General features: G+C 46.2%; 1 protein-coding gene across 2 annotated transcripts in view; it reads left to right on the top strand.

The window, feature by feature from the left end:
• Positions 1 to 21,564, top strand: part of CMTR1 (cap methyltransferase 1) — a 48,102-nt gene extending 26,538 nt beyond the window's left edge. The window contains exons 12-23 of one of the 2 annotated variants that reach the window (XM_027602439.2): positions 725 to 904; positions 11,052 to 11,108; positions 11,864 to 11,921; positions 12,406 to 12,474; positions 13,466 to 13,597; positions 14,658 to 14,780; positions 15,420 to 15,511; positions 16,329 to 16,397; positions 17,622 to 17,669; positions 18,490 to 18,602; positions 19,173 to 19,281; positions 20,103 to 21,564. In XM_027602439.2, coding sequence (XP_027458240.1) covers positions 725 to 904; positions 11,052 to 11,108; positions 11,864 to 11,921; positions 12,406 to 12,474; positions 13,466 to 13,597; positions 14,658 to 14,780; positions 15,420 to 15,511; positions 16,329 to 16,397; positions 17,622 to 17,669; positions 18,490 to 18,602; positions 19,173 to 19,281; positions 20,103 to 20,235 — 1,183 coding nt within the window. In that variant the 3' untranslated portion in view covers positions 20,236 to 21,564. The remainder of the gene's footprint in view (positions 1 to 724; positions 905 to 11,051; positions 11,109 to 11,863; positions 11,922 to 12,405; positions 12,475 to 13,465; positions 13,598 to 14,657; positions 14,781 to 15,419; positions 15,512 to 16,328; positions 16,398 to 17,621; positions 17,670 to 18,489; positions 18,603 to 19,172; positions 19,282 to 20,102) is intronic. The other variant, XM_027602440.2, reaches the window with a different exon arrangement.
• Positions 21,565 to 22,231: the final 667 nt, after the last annotated feature.

The following is a 22,231-nucleotide window of genomic DNA, read 5'->3' as shown; positions in this document are numbered from 1 at the left end:
GTGAGGCCTTCCTCTCCGGTTTAATCAGACTAGTTGACTGCATGTTAGAACACCACATGCTGATGCACCTCTCTGGCATAACTACTCAAGCTACATTAAAACCCTGATTTTAAGGATATAGTTAGAGCCAGTAGGAGTTAGGATTTGGATCCTTAAGGTTCTGTGGTATGCCACTTACAGCCTCTGCCTCCTTCTCCACAAGCCTTATTCTTCACACTTCGGTGGGGGATCCTTGGCTTGGTCCAGGAAGGAGAAGATGACCGGAAGAAGGGGCACCTTGAGGGACATGGGCTGGGCAAGGGCAAGGGGGCCGCCACCCAGAGGGCACTGTTGGCATCCCATTTGAGACACAGTATGCAGTGCTCCTGCATGATGTGAGAGAAGATGTGGCCAGTCTGAATTGCTACGTGGCTTGTTAAAAACACGGGTTTCTGGGCCCCATTCCTGTAGAGTCTATTAAGTCTATAATTGAACAGACTCCCTAGTGATGGTGATGCAGCCAGCCTGGCACAGGCCAGTTGGGAACCACTGCTACAGAGGGTAGAAATATAGCCCAACATAAAAAGGAAAGAATTGAACTGAGGTTTTGCAGCAGAGTCTGTGTGTGCTGTTCTTTGTGCATGGACTTAAGACTGTTTAGCTTTATGACTCAGCAAAGAACTGGGGAGGAGGAATGTGGGGGAGAAGCCCTTGCTCGGTGGACTGACAGGGTATCTTCTGCCAGGTATGTGGTATGCAAGGGCCTGAAGGTGGGCATAGATGACGTGCGGGATTACCTCTTCTCAGTTAATATTAAACTCAACCAGCTGCAGAACACTGATTCTGACGTCAACCTTGTGGTCCCCTTGGAGGTGATCAAGGGAGACCATGAATTTACTGACTACATGATACGATCCAACGAGAGGTAAGCAAACTGGGTGTTTTTTGCTGATGCCACTGGGGTATCAAGGAAGACCAGAGAACGAAGGACTGAATGACTAGCTCTTAGTATCACTTTGTCAATCCTAAAAAATTGGTAACTAGGATTGGTCTCCTTGTTCCAGGGCTCCTTGGACTTTGGGGACTCTCGTCCTACCCCCATGCCCTTCCCAAGGGTGGCCAGTGGGAACCTGGTTGGTACAGCCCTGCCCATGGGAGCCTGAGGATGATAGTGAAACCTGATAGATAGCCTTGTTCTGTGTCCCTGGAGGCAGGAGTAACTGCTCTTTAATTGCTTCTGTGAAAGGCTGTCATGGTTGTTGCCTTGTGAAGCTCCCTGTTGGAGACAGGAGATGGCTAGGAAGCAAGGATGCAGCATGCTTTGGAAGTTTCTGGTATTAAAGCTTTTTTGCCAGTTCGTGTAGTCCCCAGACAGGTGATCTGAATGCTGTTTTGTTTTGTTTTGTTTTAAACCTTCTTTGATCCCCTCCTTCCCCCTTCTTGTTAGTGGTAATAATTTAAAGTAGTGACAGTGGTTCCGTTTTCTAAGTGGGCAAGCCTGAGAGAAAAGTTTTCTGAGGTACGTTGGAGAGTTGTATAGTAGTGAGTCAGTAGAAGTGCTTTCTCACAGGGCAAAACAGGTGTTGGAAATGTCGTTTCTAAGTCACAGTCCCGACTCCCAGAGAAGTTTGAAGGTATAGGCCCTGGAGAATCACAGAAGAGGAAGTCTTTACCCATTTATCCATCATCCTACAGTATTTTAACTTTCCACAGTACTGCCACATAAGCGCTCTCATCTTGATGGGAGGTACCAAGGTGGAGCAGATACTGAGCTTCAGCATGCTGTCCTGAACCGGTCTAGAGTCAGCAAAACCAGGGCTTTGTAACATTTCCATTGTATGGACTTCTTTTGCTGAACTGTGTTGCCATCTGCTATGAGTGTGTATGGATGCATGGCAGAGCTGGACTTCTCAGGGAAGCCTGGGTGGCTCAGTCAGTTAAGCGTCTGCCTTCAGCTGAGGTCCTGGGATCGGGCCCTACGTCGGGCTCCCTTCTCAGTGGGGAGTCTGCTTTTCTCTCTCCCCCTGCCCCTCCACCCCGCTCATGTTCTCTCTCTCGCTCACTCTCAAATAAATAAATAATCTTAAAAAAAAAAAAAAAAAGAACTGGACTTCTCAGTGTTTCCAATAGTGCAGTGTTTAAGCAATCCTGTATCAAATCCATTTTCTTTCTTTGCTTAAAAAGATTGATGTATAATTCCATAATTGAAATGCAGATCTTATGTGTCATATTGACAAATGCATATATCCACGTAACCTATGTTTCTATTAAGATTAAAAAAAAATTACTGTAACCTCAGAAAATTTCTTTGTGTCCATCCAGTCAATCCTGAAGTAACCACTCTTACTTTTATCATCCTGGATTAGTTTTACTTGTTCTAGAACTTTGTATAAGTGGAATCATACATAGACACTTTTGTGTCAGTTTTTTTTCTCCTTACCATAGTGTTTTTGAAATTCTTTCATGTGGTGTTTGTTCCTTTTTATTGCTGAGTAGTATTCCATTGTATGGACATACCAAATTTATTCTTCTGTTGACGGACACTTGATATTTCTGGTTTAGGGCTGTTATGAGTAAAGCTGCTAAAACATTTTGTGCAGGGCTTTTGATGGACAAATATTTTCATTTCTCTTAGATGAATAGCCAAGAACAGAAATTCTAGGTCATAAGTTAGATGTGTTATTTAACTTTTTAATAATGCCATACGGTTTTCTAAAGTGCTTATACCAGTTTATACACCCTCCAGCAGAGTGTGAGAATTCTGATTGTTGTACATCTTTGCCAGCATTTGGTATTGTTAGTTTTTTTCATTTTAGCCATTCTGGTGGGGGTGTAGTGTTCTACCACTGTGATTTTATTTTTTTATATATATTTTTTTAAATTGAATATTGTATTAGTTTCATGTGTATAACGTAGTGATTCAGTATTTATATACATATATGAAACGGTCACTACAATAAGTCTAGTTACCATTTGTCACCATCCAAAGTTGTTACAGTATTATTAACTATATTCCTTAATGCTGTACATTATATTCCCGTGTCTTATTTATTTAACTGGAAGATTGTACCTCTTAATTCCCTTCACCTATTTTGTCCATCCCCCACTCCTTCCCTTCTGGCAACCATCAGTTTGTTCTCTATATCTGTAAGTCTTTTTCTGTTTTGTTTTTATTTGTTCATTTGTTTTTTCAATTCCACATATAAGTGAAGTCACATGGTTTTTGTCTTTCTGTGTCTGATTTATTTCGCATAGCATAATAGCCTCTAAGTCCATCCATATTGTTACAGATGGTAAGATTTCATTCTTTTTTCATGGCCAAGTAATATTCCATCATATATATTCATCTTCTTTATCCATTCATCTGTTGATGGACATTTAGCTTGCTTCCATATTTTGGCTTTTATAAATAATAGTGTGATGAACCTAGGGGGCACATAGGTCTTTTCAAATTAGTGTTTTGTTTTCTTTGAATAAATACCTAGAAGTAGAATTGCTGGACTGTGGTAGTAGTTCTATATTTTTAATTTTTTGAGAAAACTCTATACTGTTTTCCATAGTGGGTGCACCAATTTATATTCCAACACTGCACAAGTATTCCCTTTTTCTTCACATCCTCACTAGCACGTGTTACTACTTTTCTTTTTGATAATAGTCCTTCTGTGAGGTGGTATCATTTGTGGTTTTGATTTGCATTTCTGTGATAACTAATGATGTTGAACCTCTTTTCATGTGTTTACTGGCTGTTTGTATATTTCTTTTATGATGTGTCTCTTCAAGTCTTTAGATCATTTAAAAATTGATTTGTCTTTTTATTAAATTGTAGGAACTCTTTCTATATGTTGAATACAATTCTGGTTTCAAATATGTGTGTTGTGAATATTTTGTCCTAATGTGTGACATACCTATTCATTTTCTTAATGGTATCTTTTGATAAGCAGAAGTTTAAAAATTTTTTAATCATTTTTTATTGTGGTTAAGTATACATAAAATAAAGTTTACCATTTTGACCCTTTTTAAAATGTGTAATTCAGTGGCATTAAATATAGTCATTCACATTGTTGTAGAATCATCATCACTGTATATTTCCAGAATGTTTTAATCATCCAAAACAGAAACTCTAGCTATTAAACAATAACTCATTTCCCCCGCCCCAAGCCCCTGGTAATCTCTATTATACTTTCTAGTTCTATGAATTTGCCTATTCTAGGTACCTCATATAAGTGGAATCATACAATATTTCTTTTTTGTCTGGCTTATTTCACTTAGCATGTTTTCAGGATTCATCATGTTGTAGCATGTGTCAGAATTTCAGTCCTTTCAGGGCCAAATAATATATTCCATCTGTATATACCACATTTTGTTTATCCATTCATCTGTTTTTGGACATTTGGATTGTCCCCACACTTTAGCTATTGTGAATGATACTTCTCTGAATATTGGTGTGCAGGTAATTGAGCCCCTGCTTTCAGTTCTTTTCTGTATATACCAAAAAGTCGAATTGTTGGATCATGTAATAATTCTGCTTAAATGGTGTCACTGCTGAAGAACTGCCATACTGTTTTTTATAGCACCAGCCCCATTTCATATTCCCACCAGTAATGCTCCAGGGTTCCAATTTCTCCACATCCTCATCAGCACCTGTTATTGTCTCTCTTTTTTTTTGTTTTTTGGATAATAGCCATCCTAATGGGTGTGAAATGGTATCTCACTATAGTTTTGGATTGCATTTCCCTAATGACTAATGATATTGTACATTTTTTTTTAAAGATTTTATTTATTTATTTGATAAGAGAGAGAGCACAAGTAGGCAGAGCTGGCAGGCAGAGGGAGAGAAGAAGCAGGCTCCCCGCTGAGCAGGGAGCCCGATGCGGGACTCAATCACAGGACCCTGGGATCATGACCTGAGCCGAAGGCAGATGCTTAACCGACTGAGCCACCAAGTGCCCCGTACATATTTTTATATGGGGCTGTTTGTGTATCTTCTTTGGAGGAATGTCTATTCTAGTCCTTTGCCTATTTTTAAATTGGTTTGTTTTTCATTGTTGAATTGTATTTATATATTCTGGATATTAATCTCTCATCAGATACATGATTTGAAAATATTTTTTCTCATTCTTTGCTCTTTTTTCCCTATATTGATTATGTCCTTCAGTATACAGTTTTTAATTTGATTAGTTCAATTTATTTTTTCTTTTATTGCTTATGCTTTTGATGTAATATTCAGTAAATCATTATTGAATCCAACATCATGAAGCTTTTTGCTATGTTTTCTTCTAAGAGTTTTATAGTTTTAGCTTTTATATTTAGGTCTTTGATCCATTTTTAGTTAATTTTTATAGATGTAAGGGTCCCACTTCATTCTTTTGCATGTAGATATCCAGTTCCCCAACCCACTTGTTGAAATGACTGTTCTTTCCTCTTGGAATGGTCCTGGTACCCTTGTTGAAAATCATTTGATCATATATTTCTGGCTCTTTATTCTGTTCCATTGGTCTGTATGTCTGTCTTTATGCCAGTACCACAGTTTTGATTACTCTAGCTTTGTAGCAAGTTTTGAAATGAGGAGGTGTGAGACCTTCAATTTGTTTTTCTTTTTCAAGATTGTTTTGGCTGTGGGGTCCCTTGAAATTGCATAAGAATTTTAGGATGGGTTTTTCTGTTTTTGCAAAAATTGCCATTGGGATTTCGATAGGGATTGCATTGCATCTGTAGATTGCTTTGGGTAGTATTGTCATGTTAACAATATTGAGTCTTCCTGTCCATGATCACAGGATGTCTTTCCATTCATTTATGTCTTTTTCCATTTTTGTCAGCAGTATTTTGTGGCTTTTCATGTACAAGTCTTACACTTCTTTGATGTAACTTATTCCTAAGTATTTTATTCTTTTTGACACTATTGTAAATGGAGTTGTTTTCTTAATCCTTTTCAGATTGTTCATTATTAGTGTATAGAAATGACTGGTTTTTGTGTGTTGATTTTTGTATCCTGCAAGTTAGCCAAATCTGCCTATTAGTTATGATAGTTTTTGGTGGAATCATAGGGTTTTTTGCATAAAAGGCTGTGAACTGAGATAATTTTACTTACTTTTCTTTCAGTTTGGATGCCTAGAATTTTTAAATTTTGATGATGAAATCTAATTTATCAGTTTTTTCTTTTGTTTGTGATTTGATTTTTTTTCCCTAAACAGTCTTGGCCTAAAGTCATGAAAATATTTTCCTGTTTTCATCTCGAAGTTTCATTCATTTAGGTCTGTAGTCCACCTGAAAGTAATTTTTGCATGTGGTATGATGGTAGGGGTCGAAGTTCTTTTTTTACCTTAAAGATACTCCGTTCTAGCACCATTTGTTAAAAATACCTTCTTTTTTCCATTTAATTGCTTTGGCACTCTTGTTGAAAATTATTTGACTGTATATGTGTGATTGATTATATCTAGAGCACTCTGTTCTGTTCTATCAATCTGTTTGTCTGTCCTTTGCCATATTTTCTTGATGACTGTACCTTGAAACAAGTTACCTTGAGGTCAGGTAGTGTATGTTCTCCAGCATTGATCTTCTTTTTCAAGACTGTTAGCTAGTCTAGGTTTTTTTTTGGAAGTTCTGTGTAATTTTAGAATCAGTTTGTCAATTCCTACGAAAAGCCTGCTGGAGTTTTGATGGAGATTATATTGAATTTATGAATCACTTTGGCGAGAATTGACATCTTAACAAAATTGCATCTTCCCATCCATAAATAAAAAAATGGCCATTTAGTTTCTTTAATGTCTCTCAGCAGAATTTTATAGTTTTCAGTATAGAAGTCTTACACATCTTTTCTAAATTTATCCCTAAGAATTTTGTGCATTTGGATGTAATGTAAGTAGTACGTTTAAAATTTCATTTTCTGGTTCATTGCTAGTATGTGGAAATACAATTGATTTTTGTATACTGACTGTGTATCCTGTGAGAATGTTTAATTTACTTATTGGTTCTATGAATTTGACTATTTCATATACCTTATATAATTGGAATCATGTGGTATATGTCTTTCTTTGTCTGGTTTATTTTGCTTAGCATTATGTCCCCAATGTTCATTCATGTTGTCTCGTGTTGCTTAATTTCTTTTTTTTTTAAAGTCAGGATAATATTCCATTGTATGTAAAGGAGTGCCTTGTTGGCTCAGTCGGTAGAGTATGTGACTCTTGATCTTGGAGTTGTGAGTTTGAGCCCTGCATGTAGTGTGGAGTTTACTTAAGATAAAAAATTTGAAAAAATACTCCATCATATGTATATTACCACATTTTCTTTATTCATCTGTCAGTGGACATTTAGGTTGTTTCTACATCTTGACTATTGTGCATAGTGCTGCAGTGAACATGGGGATGCTGCTATCTTTTCAAGATCCTGATTTCAGTTCTTTTGGATAAATACCCACAAGGGGAATTGCTTGATCATATAGTAGCTCTGTTTTTTTTTTCCTTGTCTTATTGCACTGACTAATTCCTCCAGTTTGATGTTGAATTGAAGTGATAAAAGCAGACAGCCATGCCTTATTGTTGATTTTAAGTGTAAAGTGTTTAATAAGTATGGTGTTGGTAGGTTTTTTTAGAGTCCTTTATCAGGTTGGCAGAGTTTTATTCTATTTTGAGTTCCTTTAGAGTTTTTATCATGAATGGATGTTTCTGTCAAATACTTTTTCTGTATCTATAGAAATTATTATGTTATTTTTCTTTATTCCATTAATACAGTGAGTTACATTGAGTGATTTTCAAATGGTAAACAAATCTTGCGTTTTTGGATATGGTTTGACTATGTGCATCACTTTTATATATTGCTGTATTTGATTTACTAATATTTTATTAAGTTGAGTCTGTGTTCATGAGGTATATTAGTCTCTAAATCTGTATTCTGTTATTCTTAATGAATTGAACTTTTATCATTATGAAATATTCTTCTTTACCTCTAGTAATACTCTTTGTCTTGAAATCTACCTGGTCTGGTATTAATATAGCCACATCAGCTTTCTTTTGCTTAGTATTTGTTTGGTTTGTCTTTTTATGTTATTTTATCTTCAACCTGTCTTTGTCTTTGTAAATAACATATGCTTGGGTCTTACCTTCTTATCCAGTGTGACAGTCTCTGCCTTTTAATTAGAGTGTTTAGTACAGTTACATGGAATGTAATTATCAGTATGTTTGGGTTTAAATCCCCTATCTTTGTGGTTTGATTTCTGTTTATCCTGTCTTCTTTTTGTTTCTCTGTTCCTTCCTTTCTGGGGGGGGAAAGTTTGTGTTTTTTAAAAGTCCTTTATATCTCCTTGGGTTTTTTCTTTTTTATACCTTTTGTGTTATGTTTTCACTGTTTTGGAGATTACGATATGCATCTTTAATTCATCATGGTTTACCTTCAAAGAGTATTCTACTTCATGAACAATGTAAGAACCTTACCATAGTAAATATGCATTTACTTGCATATGCGTGTTCTTATTTCATTAAACCCTACTTTACCTTGCTGTTATTTTAATTTTAAACTATAAAGTCCATATTGTCTTTTAAAGAGATTTAAAGGTACACATGCCTGTACAGGCATATCTCAGAGATACTGCGGGTTTGGTTCTAGACCACCTCAATAAGGTGAATATTGCAATACAGCAAGACATTAATTTTTTTGTTTCTCAGTGCATATAAATTTATGTTTACATTATACTGTAGTCTGTTAAGTGTGCAATAGCATGTACAAAAAGCAATATACAAATCTTAATTTAAAAATACGTTATTGCTAAATATGATAAGCATTGTCTGCACTTTCAGCGAGTTGTAATCTTTTTGCTGGTATAGGATCTTGCCTCAGTGCTGATAGCTGCTGACAGATCAGGGTGGTGGTTACTGAGGGTTGGGGTGGCTGTGGCAATTTCTTAAAATAAGACAACAATTTTCTAAAAATAAGACATTTGCCACATTGAATGACTCTTCCTTCATGAGCAGTTTGTCTGTGGCATGCAGTGTTGTTTGATAACATTTTACCAACCGAGCCTCTTTCAAAATTGGGAGTCAGTCCTCTCAGACCCTACCACTGCCTTATCAACTAAGTTTATGTAATATCCCAAACCCTTTGTTGTCATCTCAACAATCTTCACAGGGAGTAGATTCCTGCTCAAGAACTACTTTCTTGGCTTATCCATAAGAAGCAGCTCCTCATCTTTTAAAGTTTTATAGCAATTCAGTCTCATCTTCAGGCTCCAAAGTTCGCTGATCGCACATCACCATAACAAATACAAAAATAATAATAAAAAGTTTGAAATATTGTGAGAATTACCAAAATGTAACATGGAGACATGACAGAGCAAATGCTGTTGGGAAAGTGGCACCAATAGATCTGCTTGACACAGGGTTGCCACAAACCTGCCATTTGTAAAAAAAAAAAAAAAAAAGCATCTGTGAAGTACGGTCATGTGAAGCGCAATAAAATGAGGCATGCCTGTGTTTGTACATTTAATTTTTTTTTTAAAGGTCCTTGATACTGACTAGCCTATTTACCTGTTCTGGTGTTCTTCATTCCTTCTTGCAGAGCCACGTTTCCATTTGGAATCATTTCCCTCTTGCCCAAAGAATCTCTTTTAGCCTATTTTTGTTGGGCAAGTGTTGCTGGAGTAATTCCTTCAGCCTTTGTCTTTTGAAAATATATTTATTTCCCTTTCATCTTTGAAGGATATATTCATTGGATATAGAATTCGAGGTTGACTATGTTTCTATTTCAGGACTTGAAAGATAATGTTCCATTGTTCTCTGCCTTCCTTGTTTATGATGAGAAGTCAATCATTATTCTTACTGTTTTTATGCATGTTGTGTGTCCTGTTTCCTCTGACTGCTTTAAGATTTTCCCTTTATCTTTGTTTTCAGCATCTTGACTGCGATGTGTTTATATATGGTTTTCTTTGTATTGATTCTGCTTGGGATTCTCTGACATTGGATCTGTGGATTGATTTCATTTATCAGTTTGGGAAAATTCTTGGCTATTATCTTGTCAGTATTTTGTCCTAGTCTTTTTTCTGCTTCTGAGACTCTACTTATTCATGTTAAACTGTTTGCTATTGTGCTGTAGAGCTTCAGTGCTGGTGTGTTTTTTCACTTTTTTTCCTCTATGTTTCAGTCCCCAGGTTCACAGATTCTTTCTTCTGCTGTTTTCAGTCTTCTGTTAAGCCCATCAAAGTCATTCTTCATCTCTAATATTATATATTTCTAGAATCTTTGGGGGTTTTTTTTGTTTTTTGTTTTTTAAAGATTTTATTTATTTATTTGAGAGTGAGAGCACATGAGAGGGGGAAGGGTCAGAGGGAGAAGCAGACTCCCTGCCAAGCAGGGAGCCCGATGCGGGACTCGATCCAGGGACTCCAGGATCATGACCTGAGCCGAAGGCAGTCGCTTAACCAACTGAGCCACCGAGGCGCCCCATAGAATCTTTGGTTTTTAGAAGTGTGGTTTCTACATCTCTGCTGAAATTCTCTATTTTGCATGCACATTGTACATCTTTTCTGCTAGATCCTTTAACATGTTTTTCAGTTAGGGCCCCTGTCTGATTAATTCCAACATTCGGACCATCTTCTGGATCTTGTGCTGTTGGATTGTTTTCTCTCTTGCTAGTTGCTCACATTTTCTTGCTTTATCACATGTCACATACTTTTTTATTTAATGCCAGACATTGTGTGTAAAAGAACATTGGGGATTAAAGTAGAAAGGGCAGCTGTTAGTATAGGGTTTAGTCTGCAGTTGAACTGGGTCTGGATTTTGTTGTTGCTTTATATAGAATTAGTTCACTACTGCTTTCAGATTTGTAAGGATGGGATCAGAACCTTTTAGCAGGACCTGGGAGCTGAGTGTCTGGAGGGTTTGACTCAATTCTGCTTTATTGTAAGCAGGCCCCATGTAACTGTACCTTGGGGTGTGGTCAAGGGAGTTCTCTTTCAGGACTCTAGCCCTTCTCCCCCAAATATAGATAGCACTGCTCTGGCTGAACTTCTCTTTTTTGATGTCTTTTGGCTGTCTTTTTTGGTAATCCTTCTGAAATTAAATCTTTTTTCCCCCCTGCCTCTCTAGCCACTGTAGTCTGCAGATCAAAGCTCTGGCCAAAATCCATGCCTTTGTTCAAGACACGTAAGTGTTGCCCACTCCCCAGAATTCACCTGCTTCAAGGAAAGATCTTTTTATTTTGCTCTAAGCTCTTTGTTTATTTCATTTCAACAAATGTTTTAAAACATCTCCTCTTTTATCTTCTACTCTGCTGTGGTCTGTGAAGCATGCCAGAAAAGTATATGGCATGAACCTGGCCTTCAAAGACGTTGTGTTTGTGTTTGGGCAGAGAAGAGTGACCCAGGCAAAGGATACAGGCAGAGTTATTAGCGCATCAGAGGCTGTAGAGCGGCACAGTATGAACAGAATACATAATGTTCAGGGGGCGTGGAGTAAAGAGTGATCAAAAGAGGGGAGATAGGACTGGTCAAGGAAAACCAGCCATCTGGTAGGGGGCGAGCATAAACAGAGTCAGCTTTCTGGGACATAGTGACATCCACTGGGATGGACTTAATGTGGCCTGTCTCAGCACAGGAGGAGCCAGAACATGCTGATGGGTATTTGAGAGAAGGCTGTGTGGGGAATTCTGGCATCCAGGGTGATCAGGAGGGTAGTCTCCCTTCCATTTGTGGTGGGAAGGGGAGGTCACCCCGTTTTGTGTACCTCTGAGCTCCCATCTTCAAGGGGCAGAGCCGTGTGAGTCTTGTTAGCATCCTGAGCTGATGGCAGTGTGGCCTCAGTGTGTGCACACACGTTTACTCATGTGGGCTTCCTCTCTCTGGGGTTCTGAGGGGTTCACCTCTTGGAGGTTTTAATCACTGTTGGCTTCATTTTCTCAGGACCCTGAGTGAGCCTCGGCAGGCAGAGATCCGGAAAGAGTGCCTTCGACTTTGGGGGGTGAGCATCTCCCTAGCCCCTTGTTGCTCCAGGGCAGGGAGGCTGTAGAGAAGAATGGATTGACCAACCCTGTCACCTTAGGGTCTCCTCTCATGTGAACACGTCTGCCTGTCCTCATGGTGTTCCAGAGCCGGCCGGCTCAGCATCATCAGGAGTTACCTTTTTGGCCCTTTCACTGTCCGTGTGGTCCCGCAGTTGGTTCAGAAAGGACAAGGGTGGTGGGTGACCAGGCTTCATTTTGCTGCTGGGGCTCTGTACAGCAACACTGCCCACAGAGAGCCCCAGAGAGAGGGAAGTGGCCTTTGTGGTGTGCAACCCCAGGGCCCGAAGTGGGGCAGTGACTGGATTACCCACCCCCATCTCCTGCGTTAGGTGCCATTCCCTCTTCCCCCGTCTGGACCTGTCCCCTCACCTGCATATGCTCACACACAGCCTTTGTGGAAAGTGCATTTGAAAATCAAAGCTCGTTGCTGTCTCCTTTCAGATCCCAGACCAGGCTCGAGTTGCTCCTTCTTCCTCAGACCCCAAATCTAAGTTCTTTGAGCTAATCCAGGTAAGTTTGGTATCTGGGGAAAATAAAAAGTTAGAAAGGCCGAACTTTAGATGTGGAAGGTATTGCTGAGATCCCCCAGATGCCTGGCCTCCAGAGGGCTTGTGCAGGCACCTCCTGGGCTCTGAGGGACTAGGCTGAGGCCACCATAGGTGGGAGCCTTTGGTGTAGGGTGTTGAGTTCCCCAAAAGCCCATCGGGTTGCCTGAAGATTCTTGTCCTGAGATGTGATGTGCTCAGCATTCCCACTCGCCCGAAGGGTGGGGTTGGCTACCACTCCCTGGCAAGTTCAGGGTTGCATGAAATTTGCCTGCAGGGGAGACAGTGAAGTGTGGGATGATCTCAGGCAGGGGAGCTGGGCAGAGGCCAAGAGGGGCTGTCGGGGGCTCCACAGTGGGGCTGGCCTAACCCTAGATTCCCTGTTCTGTTTCTGGTGAGCTGGTCCTTGGAATTCTTCTGCCCTGTTTTTTTCTACCACCTGACTTCCAGCTTTTCTCTGGGCTTATTTAAATCTGGCTCAGATCATGGGCCATTGTGCTGGTTTTGTGGGGTCAAGGACTGGAGAATGTGGTTCAAGATGACCTCGAAAGAGTAGCACATGTACATTTTTCTAAATGGGGTGGAGAGGTCACTTAACTGCTCTCAAACCAACTACTGATGAGTCCTCGCCTTCAGTTTTATTGAAGGGGTGCCTTTTATATTCAGGTGACATTTCCTTATGGCTCTGGTAAATTGATCTGTACTCAGGGACTCTGTGTTCTTTCCCTTCCCAGCCTGTCCTAATAGGTCCTAAAGGAACACTCCAAGCAGATGGAATTAGATCCCAGTTAGCGCATGGTTAGGTAGAGCAGGGGGGCGGGGGGGCATGTTTCAGAGAGCCAGTGCTGCCTGTCCCTCGCTTCTCCCAGCCTGCCCCCACCCCCATACAGGCACCCCTCCTGAGCGCCTGTCCGTTCCCCCAACCCAGCCGTGTTTTCTCTGACCCGGGGCTGCAGGGCACTGAGATTGACATCTTCAGTTATAAGCCCACACTGCTCACCTCCAAAACCCTGGAGAAGATCCGCCCAGTGCTCGACTACCGCTGCATGGTGTCTGGCAGCGAGCAGAAGTTCCTCATTGGCCTGGGGGTAAGTCTGCCGCTGGCTTCCCATCTAGTAGTTGAGGCGTAGAACCTTGGTCTAGGTCTGTGGGAGTCTGGACAGCTGCTTGCCACAGTTGGTGCATGTTCTCTTGGCACCAAGGAGCTGGGGCTTTGACCCCAGGGAAGGTATTTCTTAAAGCTTCACTTCCTTTCTTCCTCTGAGTTAGCCAAGTGTCATTCATCCATTCAGTTTTTAATTTATTCACACATTTGCTTACTCTGTGCATTGCTAAAGGGAACACTGCTTCTTTTCTTGTGATACTAAGCTTCCTAGGCTAGCAGGATGGCCAGCAGGCTAATGTGGCTTGAATCCATGCAGCCAGTTCTTTGCAACACCATCCCTTGTCATCCTGTCTTGCTCTGGAGCCCTTGGAGTCTAAGATAAGGGAAAGCCTTGTCAATTTTTTTTTTCTTTTTTCTTTGCGAGAGAGAGAGAGGGCGTGTGTGCGAGCAAAGGGGGAAGAGGGGGAGGGAGAGAGAATCCTAAGCAGGCTCCACACCCGGGACTGAGCCCAACGGTCTCACGGCCCTGAGCCGAAACTGAGAGTTGGATGCTTAACTGACTGAGCCCCCCAGGCGCCCCAAGCCTTGGCAATTCTGTATCTTAAAGTCATCATTACTCTTTCTTTCCGCTCTGCTTTGTATTTCTGTGTAACTTTATCTCTGCTCCCTCACTTATTTTGTGTTCTCTCACACTTGATCTTTTTCTCTTTTTACTTTCTGCCCCCACCCCCACTCCTACCAACTCACTGGACCCTTCTGTAAGCTCACCTCAGAGATACATACACCAAGCTTGATCTTTCCTGATGGCCACTCATCGTGTGTGGACTTAGGCCTTTTGAATGGTGCCCTGGGCCTGTTCCCTCCCACCAGGACCACCAGATCCCTATTGCTGAAGTATAACTGGCTAATCTCTCCTGGATATTTTCTTCTGACATTTCCCAGCCCCATCAGCTTTTAGCCAACTAAAAGCCCTTTTGAGAACTGAGGCTCTCACCCCTCGATCTCTATACCTGCCTGATGGGGCCCTTTCTCTCTGCCCACAGAAGTCTCAGATTTACACATGGGATGGCCGCCAGTCAGACCGTTGGGTCAAGCTGGACCTGAAGACAGAGCTACCCCGGGATACTCTGCTGTCTGTGGAGATCGTCCATGAGCTGAAAGGGGAGGTCAGAGGTGGTTCCGCTCACGTGTTCTGGCCCTGCCAGCTAAGCTTTATAGCTAAGCTCCCCACTGAGTTAACTGGATTATGTTGCATATGGTGCTTCACAGGGCCCAGGGCTGGGGAAAGGCTTTGTAATGATTCCTCCTCCTCGAGTAGTTGCTCTAAACCATGATATGTTCAGGTAGGAAGGACCATAGTCCCCATGTGTGTAAGAGGGGATCTCGGTCATCTCTGGGCAGCGAGGGCCCTAGTGGGCCTGCTGGGTAGTTTTTAGCTGCTGATTTTGTTTTTACCAGGGATCCCTTGTGCGTTGGCCATTATAGCCATACACACGACTTTCAGAACGGTTAGTGGGGACAGTTGACAAGATTGGGAAGCTAGGCTCCGGCTGGAGCACCATGGCGGCTGCCTCTCCCTGGGTTCCAGGGGGCTTGTCACCCAAAGCTTCAGATCTCTGCCTGCTCAGAAGTCTGGGCCAGTGTGGTGCTGAGGATGAACTGGGAAGGTGGGGCAAGAGAAGTATCCTGTGTTTGGAGTCCTTCCCTTCTCCGGCTGTAGGTAGAATGGAGGCCAGCACGCCATGGTGGGCAGCGTGGGCCCCAGGCCAGGGCCTGGCAGGTGGGCAGTGTACTTGTCCTTCTAGGGGAAGGCCCAGCGGAAGATTAGTGCCATCCACATCCTCGATGTCCTCGTGCTGAACGGCAGCGACGTGCGGGAGCAGCACTTTAACCAGCGGTTTGACCTGGGCCCTGGGTAGGGAGGGCGGGGTAGGCCAGGGCAACTCTGTGGCAGCAGCCCCTGGGGCTCGGCCCCTCACCTAGGCCTTCCTTGCCTAAGATAGCCTTAGTTTCCCTTTCCCACCCATTGGCTGGTTCCAGGGGCAGGGAGAGGAATTAATATCGGCACTGCAGAGTGTGCTAGGGCGTGGGCCTTGATGGCCATGGATACCAGCACATTCCATTTTGCCACAGCTGTTCAGATCAGAAGTGGTGTTTGTGTTAAGGTTGAGCAAGACAATAACCTTACAGAGAGAGGAAGGGTCTCTAAAGAACATGCCTTAAGCATGGGTGGTCCCATTTCAGTCAGTTCATCTGGATCCCTCTTGATTGTGGATGGACGCCTGATCAGTTGGGGGGAGGGGACAAAAAGGAGGGACATCTGACACTGCTGTGTTGCTGCCGTCACTCCTAAGGTGGTTCTGTGGGGTGTGCTGTGGTATCAGTGGTTGGGGTGAGCAGACACGTACACTAAAGACGATACTTGAGGTTGTAGTGGAGGGAACTGGGCAACACCTCGACGCACGCTTCGGGAAAGCCTCCCAGGACAGAGCAAACGGGGTGTCAGAATCCAGAGAGAGGGCGGGCCTGCAAAGGACGGCAGTGGAGAAGGGCGGGGTGGGCTGCCCGCGGGTGCTGGGGGTGCTGGGGGTGCTGGGGGTGGGAGCTGCGCGCCTGCCAGTGCTCCTTCACGGCTGCTGTGGAAAGGCGCTGGGGGCAGGGGTGCTAGTCGAGGCGCCTTTGCTTGCCTCTGAGAGCCTCTGTTTGAACTGTAGAATTCAGCTTGCTGAGAAATTTGTGAAAGCTGTTTCCAAGCCCAGTCGGCCTGACATGAATCCCATCAGGTGAGCACATGGTCTCCACCCCCCCCCACCCCGTTCCCCATTGCTGCTCGGTGGCCAGTGCCAGCTTCCTGTCCTGTGGGGGATGGGAGAGCTCAGTAGAGGGGACCCGGCAAGGCTGGCTTTAGATAAGACTGCCCTTGGTGAGTGTGAATTGTTGGGGAGGGAGTTGCTAGAATAGGGGTCTCCACCCCAGCGTCTCTCCCCTTCCTGCTCGTCCCAGTGGGCCAATATCCAGGGGAGAGATTCATTCCTAGTGGTTGAGGTGGCCCCGTCTAAGATGCACGTGCTCCTGAGGGTGCTCACACACCTTGTGAATCACATGCTTTCGCTCGAATGTCATTTGCATATCACCTGGCCTTTGCATTTTTTTTTTCAGGTAAGAAAAGGGTGCTAAGGGAATGGGAGTTTTTGAACACGAAGAAGAGAAAGTTTGTTGCCATGTTAGGTGGTGTGAAAGTTCTAGGCCCCCAAGGGAGCGGGGGTGGATGAGGGCAGTCAGGGAGCCGACAGATGGAGAACAGACTCTCCAGGCTGCGCCCGGGTCCGAGGTTATTACCTTTGGGGCTTCATGTGACTAGAGACTGAGGTATCTGTTCACACTTTATGTAAAATCCCGTCTGCCAGGTCCTGAGGGCCACCTTCCAGGGACCCTCCCTGTGTTGCTGGTGGTCTGGTTGCTGGGGTCCCTGGGGACCTTACCCAGTAGCAGTTCCAAAGACGTATTCAAGGGCCCCCAGAGGTGGGGGAGCCCTGCGCCCTGGGTAGGGGGTCCCCCTGCCCCCTATGGTAAAAGCCTTGTTAGAACTGCTTGGAAGTAACTCTGCTACAGAAGCCCTGAAATCCACGGCGACAGACCTGGGCATGAGCGTTGACCTTGGTCCTTCTGCTCATGGCGATGAGGGAGATGACCTGGGGTGGGAATGATGGCAGAGACAGCTTCATCTGCCCGACCTTGCCCTCTCGGCCCTTCTTCCATAACCATGGTTGTGCTCCCCAGTTGCCCTGGGGCAGGCCCAGGGTGGTGTTTGGTAGCTCTGAGCTTGGGGCATGTCTGTGAGGGACGGCAGTGAGCCAGGCTGGGGGACCTCCTTCTGGTGGGTTGGGGGTACAGGGGCCCGAAGCAGAGGACAGGCACCGCCTCCTGCCTCCCAGCTGCTGCCGGACAGGACTGTCCACCCCAGCCCCTAGGAAGCCTTTGTCCTCTGTCTGTCCCTCTGCACACAGGGTGAAGGAGGTGTACAGGCTGGAGGAGATGGAGAAGATTTTTGTCAGGTGAGTGACTCTGCCTTAGCTCAGGATTTGGGAGGAGTCGGGGTGGGGGGGTGCAGCAGTGTTCTTTTTTGCAGCGATGGGTTGGGGGGAGGCCCTGGCAGGCTGCCTGTGAGCCCACTGCTGCAGCTGGGAGCCCCCGGGCCGAGAGCTGACTCAGCAGCCTGGCGGGAGGGGAGCAGGGCGGGTGCGCGGCAGGCCGAAGTACGGGCTCATCGATGCTGTGACAGCTCTGATTGTCCCTGGGAGGGGCAAAGCAGCAGGCCGCTGGGGACGCTCTAAATCCCAGCTCCCGGCGCTGACGGAGATTCAGCCTGGAGGGGCGCAGAGGGCAGAGCTGCTTCCTTGTAGCCTTAGTGCTGTGTGGGGTGCTGCAGTCTGTGGGCCTCGTCCTGGGGTGTGCGCCCACCGTGGCCGCAGCTGGGCCAGGTCTGCGGGGGCTCGGGTTAACTCTTTAGTGGCCACTGTAATGCCTTTGGTGGTGGACTGAAGGCTCAATGGCACCTCTGGTCTCAGACCGTACTCTTGCTGGTGTCACCCTGAAACCCCCGACAGCAGCAGCACAGCAGGGCCGTCTGTCACTTTCCTGCCTCCACTGCTTGGTGGAGAGTTCAGAGCCTGAGTCCTACATCCAGCTCGGCACAGGCTCCCTTGCCGTGTGGCCTGGAACAGCTCCCATCTCTGCCTCAGTTTCTTCCATTGAGCGGAGATAAAATGCTGTGGGTGGTGAGATTTTGACATTAGCTGGCAACTAATGTGAGGGCGTGCTCGCTTTCTCACGTACGTACTCCCACTTCGTGTTTACTCATCTCGGGGCAATCAGGTTGGAAATGAAGATCATCAAGGGCTCCAGTGGCACTCCGAAGCTCAGCTACACAGGGCGGGATGACCGGCACTTTGTGCCCACGGGCCTCTACATCGTCAGGACGGTGAATGGTAGGTGATGAGGGATGGTTCCCTGCCCTTTCCCGTGGCCGGGATGCCTGGCCCAGAGCCAAAAGCTGCCTGCTGAGGGCCATAGTAGCCAGCCTGGCATTTCTTGGAGGTGTATTTTGGAGAGGTGGGGACTGCGTTTCCCCCTGGGGATTGGGTTGGGGCTGGGGAGAGAGGAGCCCAATTGGTCTGTGCACAGATGGTGTCCTCATGGCAGGAAAAGGGCCTTCTCGGGGGGGCAGCAGCAGTTTCAGAAAGTCAAGCTTGGCATTTCTTCCTTGGTCCCATCCCTTTCTCTTCAGTGCCCTCTGGTTAACAGAGCCCTTGCTTTGCCGGGCTTCCAGAGTTGTCACCCTGGTGGGGTTGCTGAGAAGTAATTATCTTAGTTGTCCTTCTTGAGCATCTTTGGGCTGGTGATTGAGGCTGCATCTTCACAGGCTGTTCTCTGCCTGCTTTTTGGGAGAGGGGAATGGAAGAACAGGAGTGCAGGAAGAGACACCCCTATGTTGGTCTGCCTCTGGCCCCCATGAATAATGAATATCCTTTATGACCTTTCCCTCTTCCTTCTGTCAGAGCCGTGGACTATGGGATTCAGCAAAAGCTTCAAGAGGAAGTTCTTCTACAACAAGAAAACCAAGATCTCTACCTTTGACCTCCCTGCAGACTCCATTGCCCCATTTCAGTAAGTGGCCCTCCTCCATGCCTTCCCCCTCTGCAGCATCAGGTGCTCCTGCCAGGATACCAGCCTTCTTGGGGCACACCCCAAGTCCTGAGAAAGATGGCTGCCCAAGCAGGGGCTCCCCTGAGCATGGGCCGGATTCCTCCCAAGGGTGGGGATGTGGCCCCCTTCTGGGTAGAGGCTCAGTGAGACGCAAGGGATGCCAGGACCTGCTCTGATGGTTGGGGATCCTCAGTGGGCAGGGCCTCATCCAGGCAGGGCGTCTGCCCCTTGGAGCAGCCACTGCTTACGTGACTTTCCGGTACCGGCCTGATGGTGGGAACATACTGAGGGCCTGCAGCCCTGCCCCTTGGGACTCAAGGTCCTAGTCATCCCTCATGAGGACCCAGTGTCCATGTGCCAGATTGTTAGTCCTAGGTTTTGACAGTAACGAGCAGCCCCGATATGCCTATAATTAGCCACTGACACTAGTTTCTGTCGCCACACTAATACTGTTTTATTAAAGCAGCACAGACAGATAAACCAGGAATATCAGTAATTGTAGGAATCCAGTTGGACACAATTAGCAGCAGCAGCTCTTTGTTGGGAAAAGCTGGTTCCGGAAGTCAGGAAAGAGGAGCTGGGGCCTACTGGTTACCTTTTGGCCGCCAGAGGGAGGACCCTCACCTGGAGTCAAATGTCCCCCCACCCCCGACACCCCCACCCGATCCAACTCTGAAGAACCAACCCTCTAAATCACGGTCGCCGGGGCTGGGGTGGTGATCTCTTGGTCCTGCTCCACCTGGGTACAGCCCTCTGACCTCCTTTCTCTTCCTTCTCCCCAGCATCTGCTACTATGGCAGGCTCTTCTGGGAGTGGGGGGATGGCATCCGTGTGCATGACTCCCAGAAGCCCCAGGACCCAGACAAGCTGTCCAAGGAAGATGTCCTCTCGTTCATCCAGACACACAGCGCCTGAGGGCGTGGGGATGCCCAGCCCTGCCGAATGACCTGTCGTTCTCTGAGTCAGGGCGCTCTGCCTGGGGCTCACAGTACTGGTTTTTTCCCCTTCAAGGAGAGGGACTGGGGAGCGCAGTCACTGCAGCCTGGCTATAAGGGGTGGGTGGTCTCCTCTCCATTCTCCCTGAAGAACTCAGTCAGGGGCCTTCAGAGGACTCTCACGTTCCTTCTGGGACACCTTTTGAACTTCCCTCCCCGGAGATCTGCCTGCCAGGGCTCAGCCTGAGGATGTTGCTCCTACAGTGGGTTTGAGGTCAGGGCCCAGGGAACGTGCGGCCAGTGGAGGACGTGTCAGAGAACAGCAGGGCCTTGGCTCTGCCCTTCTCTCTTGTATCCTGTAGACTCACTTTTCTGAGTTTCGTGCACTGCCCCTGAGGGCGGCCATGCTCCTGCTCTGCCCAGCTTTTTATTGGGCCGACCCTAAGTGGGTGTAGGCCAGGGGCAGCTGCTGTACAAATCAAGGTTTTGTTTCTTTGAACTTGCTCTGTTTTGATGTCAAGTTGGAGAAGATTTTGCCTCCTGCCCTGACCCCTGTCCGGGTCTTCCCTGGAGTTCTTCTCAGCCGGACCTCTGACAGTCCCGCAGGCCGGGAAGGGAGGCATGTGGGCCACACATCCCTGACACTGCATCATGACACAGGTAGTGTCTTGGCAGTGGGTGTGACTGCCTCCTGGGGTTGTAGAGCCTTCCTGGGCCCCATCCCCTTTCGATCTGAACCTTGGGCAGCTCTAGAGGAGGAAGCAGCCTTGAAGACTTGCCTTTTTCTATGCCCCAGAGCAGTGGCGCCCTGGCAACACAGGGTACCTCTGGGGTTGGGTCACACCTGGCCCTTTGGCAATCATGGCACCCCCATTTGCCCATGGCACCCACCTTGCTAACCCCTCCCTTCGTTTTTCTTGCCCAATAGGAAGTACAGTCACTTTGTTTGTCCTTCTGTGGTCACTCCATTTCCTCTGTCTTGGCAGAGGGGGAAGAGGGGAAGCTGGGCAGTAGCTTTGGGTGGGGGAGGGCAGCTGTGGTCGTTTTTAATGGGAAATACCTCTCAGAGATGCTCCTAGGGGCTCCCTAGAGCCCCATCCCAGTGCTGGGCTGGTTTCCATGGAGATAGGGCACTGAGACTCCCTGTGAGGTTGCAACTGTATCCGGGGGGAGGGTCTCCAGCCAGCACCCGACCCCTCCCTCCCCAGGTTGGCGGCAGCACGGCTGAGAAAGCTGTATTTCCACCCAGTTCTGGGTGTTATCGGTGTGTCTTGCAGAATCTTGGATCATTAAAGATAAACATATTTTTAATGCCTGTGTGGCTCTGTGCTGGGGGCTATTGCTATTTGTCCTTGGTGCTGTGTGGCCTGGGATTGGCTTGGATGAAACTGCTTGGGCTGGAGGAGAAGTGGGGGAAGCTCTGCTTAAGAAGAGGGGGAAAAGCCGGTTGGTATACTCAGAACCTGTGCAAGTTCCTGGGCCCCGCAGGCCCTGCTGCTTGCTTCCAGAGGGGGGCCCTGGAAGGGTCCAGAAATTAACGCAGCTCTTGTTGAAAGCAGGGACTGGAGAATGAATGAACCTACAGCCCAGGGCACCTTTCCCCCTCCACATAAATCACACGGCTCACTCCATGGTGGCACTGTGACAATCCAGGATCAGTCTGTGTAACTAAAATAAGAGGCGTCAGACCAATTAGTGTCACTAGACTGGAGAAAGAGAGGAAGGGAGAGACGGTTTCACTGACCCCTGGCCAGCCTCCCCTCCGTTCTGGGTCTGCACGGGGGGTGCTGGGGGGCTGTGCTTGGGGTGAGGTGTGCAGGTGCCGACGGCACCTCCCTCTCGGCTCAGGGCTAGAGCTTCTCCACCAGCTCCACAGCTCTGGTGCTGGCCTCCCACAGCCTGCCTCTGCTTGGCTCCTTCTTTCGCCCTGGCCCTGAGGGTTCTTCCTTGATGTCTCACAGCCTAAGCTTCTGGGG

The sequence above is a fragment of the Zalophus californianus genome, chromosome 7, assembly GCF_009762305.2.
Source record: "Zalophus californianus isolate mZalCal1 chromosome 7, mZalCal1.pri.v2, whole genome shotgun sequence".
Lineage (NCBI taxonomy): Eukaryota > Metazoa > Chordata > Mammalia > Carnivora > Otariidae > Zalophus > Zalophus californianus.
This window is presented reverse-complemented; position numbering and strand designations above follow the sequence as displayed.